Source organism: Lactuca virosa, chromosome 1 (genome assembly GCF_052849685.1).
Source record: "Lactuca virosa cultivar CGN04683 chromosome 1, Lactuca_virosa_CGN04683_v6, whole genome shotgun sequence".
Taxonomy (NCBI): Eukaryota; Viridiplantae; Streptophyta; class Magnoliopsida; order Asterales; family Asteraceae; genus Lactuca; species Lactuca virosa.
In genome coordinates this window covers 162,124,202-162,129,970 of record NC_136426.1, presented here as the reverse complement: position 1 = coordinate 162,129,970, position 5,769 = coordinate 162,124,202, and the positions used below count along the sequence as shown (strand labels likewise).

Sequence of the window (5,769 nt, the reverse complement as noted above, 5' to 3'; positions counted from 1 at the left end):
GAAAATGAGTGCTACGAGGATATCTCAGAATACGGAGTACAGCTCCCCAATGAACAGAGGTAGGAGCAGTAACAAACTGACTGACAACATGAGCAATATTTGGACAAGTAAATGTGAGATAAACCAAACTTCCCACAACACTGCGATAAAGATTCGGATCGGACAAAGGAACACCATCAGTAGGAGAATACCGTGCATTGGTTTCAAGAGGAGTATCAACAGTCTGATTGTCAGAGAGGCCCGCCCGTGTAAACAAGTCAGATATATATTTAGTCTGAGAAAGAATATACCATTTCTTAGACTGAGTTACCTCAATACCCAAGAAATAACGCAGCAAGCCCAAATCCTTCATAGCAAATCGATGAGTTAGATCATGCTTCAAAGACTCAATACCACTATGGTCATCACCAGTAATAATCCTGTCATCCACATATAAGGACAAAAGAATATATCCTACACTCGAGCATCTAACAAACAAAGTCGAATCATGATTACTCTTGACAAATCCAAGAGAGGTAATCACTATGGAGAATTTCTCAAACCAAGCACGAGGGGTTTGCTTGAGACCATACAAACTTTGCGAAGCCGACGAACCTCACACGGCTGGTGTTGAATTCCTGGGGGAGGAGTCATATAAACCTCTTCATGGAGGTCACCATTCAAAAATGCATTCTTGACATCCATTTGAAAGATCTTCCACTGTCGAACGGATGCAACTTCAATCATAGTACAGAATGTCGTCATCTTTGCAATTGGGGCAAATGTCTCCTTATATTCAAAACCGTATTGTTGGGAATACCCTTTTGCTACAAGTCTAGCCTTATACCGCTCAACAGACCCATCAGCTTTTGTTTTTATCTTGTACACCCAACGAAAACCTATCGTATGTTTCCCAGGAGGAAGGGAAACCAAATCCCATGTATGAGTCTGATGAAGAGCAGTGAGTTCCTCAGCCATAGCATTCTGCTAAAGAGGATCTAAAATAGCTTCTCTGTACAATTCAGGTTTAGACAGATGATGGATGCTCGCTATAAATGAAGCAAATGGTCCTGAGTATGTAGAGTAAGCAAAATCTGGAAGCTTGGTGGACTTGAGAGGACACGTAGATCTCCTGAGGCGTGGTGGTGGAGGTGAATCTTCAATTTCAACAGTCGAAGGAGCAGAATCAGGAACTGGTGGAGTCGAGGAACTCTCTGAAGAAGCGGGTGTGTCATGAGCTGAAGGATTAGGTGGCATAGATGGGTCTCGAGCCTCTACCTCTTCATCAAAAGGATCAATATGCAGAAGATCTGACTTCGTTACATTGTGGGCTGTAGCAGGAATCGATTAGAAAGGAATATGTTCCAAAAAAGTGACATGGAGGGATACATATAACTTCTGACTCACAAGATCATAACAACGGTATCCTTTCTGTCCAACACCATACCCCAAAAATACACAAATAGCAGATTTCGGCCCCAACTTGTTCATCTCAACATGAGGACGAAGAACAAAACAAGTACATACAAAAACTCGTAAGGAAGAGTAGTCTGGTAGGTGACCATATGGCTTCTCAAAAGGTGATATTCCTGAATTCAATGAAGTAGGGATACGATTAATCACATAAATAGCAGTTAGGACTGCTTCTCCCCAAAAGGCACTAGGGACCTGCGCAGACAGGAGGCATGAGTGGGCTGTGTCAACAATATAACGGTGTTTTCGTTCTGCCATACCGTTTTTCTGAGGAGTATCAATACACGATTACTGGTGTATGGTACCATCAGAAGCAAGTAACCGAGCAAAATATTTAGAGGTATATTCACCCCCTAAGTTGCACCTGAAGCACTTAATCACAGCCGAATGTTGAGTTTTAACAAGAGCTCTAAAATTGCTATAAATGCCAATGAAATCAGATCTGTGTTTCATAAGATAAACCCATGTATATCAAGTATAATCATCTATAAAAGATACATAATAGGTTGACCCACCCTTTGTGGATACTAGTGCAGGACCCCACACATCGGGATGAATAATATCAAAAGGAGCAGTAGAACAAGACATAGTTTTATTGAAAGGTAAAGCAGAGAACTTTGCCAGTTTACAACCACTACAATCAGAAATATCACAAGTGTTCAAATGACCCAAAACACCACCAAATGCTAGAAAACTCAAATGTGATACAGAAACATGTCCCAAACGAGAATGCCAAAGATAAAACTCAGACGACAAATGAATCAAATGAAAAGAAGACAAATCAACGCTTGAGGCAACAACAACAACAGATACTTTGAGAACCTCCAATATATACAGTTCCTCCACCCTACGGCCGATCCCAATCACCTTTTGGGTTTGTTGATCCTGTATAACACAGACAGAATCAGAAAAGAACACCCAGTTACCAAACTTACATAGCTGACTGACTGAGGCAAGATTCAAAGTAAGTTTGGGAATGTAATAAACATCAGGGAGAGTGATATGAGAAATAGAGACAGACCCAACACCCTCAACTAGAATAGATGTATCACTAGCAGACATAACAGAAATAGATGACACATGTGAAAAAGAAGTAAATGATGACAAATGAGGAGTCATGTGATGGGTTGCACCAGAATCTAAAATCCAAAAGGATGAGGGGATACCTGATGTACTGGATGAGGTAGGACCAGAAGGAGACATAGATGCAGACATGGCGGCGAGATTAGAGGCCAAATACTGTCTGAAACTCTTAAAAACCTTGGGATCCAATGCAGATGGTGGCATGTTTGCAACATATTCTGTGTCAACTGGTGGTGTAGCAGCAACATCAAACTGTGGAGGATGAGGTGTCCATGTAAGAGTACCAGAGGAACGTGGTCGAAACTTCTGTTGACCAGACCTATTTTGTTGTCCCGACTGAGGCTGACCAGATTTACCATCGTTGACTAACAATGGACACTGAGCTTTCCAATGATTTTTCTATTTACAGAATGCACACTCATCATAAGCAACCCTTGAAGTTTGTCGAGACTGATTAGAGGAAACATCAAGCATGTCAGGAGTGGAAGTAGGAATGGAGGTTACTTTAAACCCTTTATCCGCATGAGACTTGATACGAGTCTCCTCAGCAATCAACTCATGAACAATAGAATCCACTGAGGGAAGGGGAGAGCGACGAAGAATCGTTCCACGTAGGCCTTCTAAATCAGAACGCAAGGCCATCAAGAACTGGACCAAACGTTGTTCTTCCCTCTTAGCAATGTAAGGCTCAAAATCTTTTAACTCTTTAGATTTAGTAAGAGCCAATTGATCCCACAAATCAGACATAGCAGCATAGAAATCTTGAATGCTCTGGTCATTTTGTTGAAGAGCACGAATATCATATTCTAACTGATACTATTTAGCAAAGTTGGATTGAGTATATAGTCTCTCCAAGTGATTCCAAACTTCCTTTGTTGTGTCATATTTAGCCAACTGCATACCAATAGACTGGGTAACAGAATTAATAATCCAAGTAATGAACTTGGAGTTATCATTCTCCCAAGCATCAACCAACCAATCGAAATTCTCAGCTTGAGGCACTGAGGGTTTGGCTTTAATCCTAGTGACATAGCCCCACATATTCTTCCCACGAAGGAAGTTCTTCATAACATAACTCCAATATGTATAATTCTTTCCATCTAGACGGGTACCAATTGACTGAAGGGAATCATCCTTTCCGGTCATGTTAGCAATGAATAAATAACCTTAATAATAGTATAGCAATCAGAGAATGAGAGGACTAACAAACCAGCGGAAGCAATCAATCGAACATCAAGAAAATGAACAACAAAAACGAATTAACAGCAACAACAAACGAATATCACCAACGAAGAACCATCAAGCAGATTGAACGAAACTGCTAAAGCAACCCTAGATGACTGCTACAAAGTCTTCTAACAACGTATCAAACCTCCGCTCTAATACCATGATAACATTGCCATATGATTATGATACATAGAAATTACAAGGTTCTCAATGAAAAGCATAAAGACTACAAAGAATAAAGCGGGTATAAATACTAGCTAGACAAAACCCTAATGGGCTAAAGACTACATGTGGGCTAATAATATATCGGCTACCATATTCAAATCCATAATGGAAATATTAAAAAGGCTACCCACTGAAAAGCTATACCAGCTCGAAATTTTCTTACCTTAGCTGAATCAAAAGAGAAATCCACATTTACATGCCAATTTCAAACATATAACTTTTTGAATTATAATAAAGTACTGGTTTCATAAAATATGCAATATTTCCATTATGCCATCCTACTTCCATTTTTCTCTTATTAAACTATTACACTTACAAAAATTTATCCAATAAATGCATAACATTTTTAATTTTGTTCTTCTAATTAATATATTGTACTCTCGAGAATGTATGTCAATTATAATTGTCAAAATATCTTTGAAATTGGATAAAATTTCTATAAAAATATGCATAAAGAATGTTATTATACCATATTTAACCCTACCTAATAATGTTATACTATAGTAAGTTGCATACATGTTATAGAATTACCAGTTGATTCCAATCTTTCTGCTTTATCATAAACAACCTCTCCAATCTGACATTTTTAAAGAACATTCAATAGAAGAAAGTGGAAGATTAACACAAAGGGTTTATACCACAATTATTGTACCATTAGTGCAATTAGTAGAAATTAATCACATTAGTTACCTCTCATATTTCTTTATCTGTATGTTTTACTTTATATTGACTATGAACTAAAACCATTAAGGACTAAAATGAAAGTTTTAGACTTACCCGACTGAACTTAATATATATATATATATATATATATATATATATATATATATATATATATATATATATATATATATATATATATATAATGTTATTGCATGGAAACTAAACCAAATTACTCGAATTATAGAATTTATTTCATCATAAACATTTGAAAAGTGAGTAATTGAGGGTTTTCACTTGAGAACTAGAGACAATTATATTGTTATGATAGGCATATTAAAAAAATGATATTAGTTCTGAAAAATCAGTTAACAAATGTTTACTATCAGAAACCAATTAAAACCCTTCTTATCATGGCACTGTAATTCCCTTTGTTTGTTTTCGTTTTAGTAATAAGAAATTATATAATATGATAACTTAGGTGACGTATCAATCATGTACACAACAAGCTACTCACAGAGAGAATTTTAGAGATACATAGAATACACATATACACTTACACAAAGTTGTTATAATCACATATTTCCTTTTCAAGTTAGGATTTGTAATGACTAAATTCCATGTTGAACTTGGTGATTTGGACCTTATTATCATCTAATTTAGCTAAAGGTTTATCATTCTCAACCAATACTTGGAAAGTCAATAGCAATGTGATAATGTATAAATAAATGGGACAAATGATCAAGATTGTTTAGTTGGTGTGGTACATGTTCTTCCTTGGCAGAATTGTTTTGGGGTGATGTCTAGTCCATTGTTTATTTCATGAGAAATTGAAGTTTTCAAGTAAAAGAAAGAAGTTCATAGTGAAATTAAAAATTAATCTTAAAAAATCTTTGCAACATGGGGAGAAGATGGAAGAGAAGTTTAGGGGATCATGTGCCAAATCCTATATGTGGATCGAAAATTGATTATATCAAAAGTAATTGTAACTGGAGGTAGTCTTAGTAGGTTGAAGATGCATTAATGTAAGAATGTGGGGGAGATGATTGACCTCGTGCAAGTTTGGGAAGTTGGGAGCGCATTACTAGGGAACAAGAATATAATGTCCCCCAAAAAATTACT

At 36.9% G+C, this 5,769-nt stretch overlaps 1 protein-coding gene across 1 annotated transcript; it reads right to left on the bottom strand.

Moving 5' to 3' along the window:
* Window positions 1-966: 966 nt before the first annotated feature.
* LOC145123218 (uncharacterized) lies at window positions 967-3,681 on the bottom strand. Its single transcript, XM_079058442.1, has 4 exons — window positions 3,403-3,681; window positions 3,040-3,306; window positions 1,968-2,934; window positions 967-1,310 (listed from the first exon to the last, which is right to left on the bottom strand). The coding sequence occupies exons 1-4, from the start codon at window positions 3,679-3,681 to the stop codon at window positions 967-969; spliced, it is 1,857 nt and encodes a 618-aa protein (XP_078914568.1).
* Window positions 3,682-5,769: the final 2,088 nt, after the last annotated feature.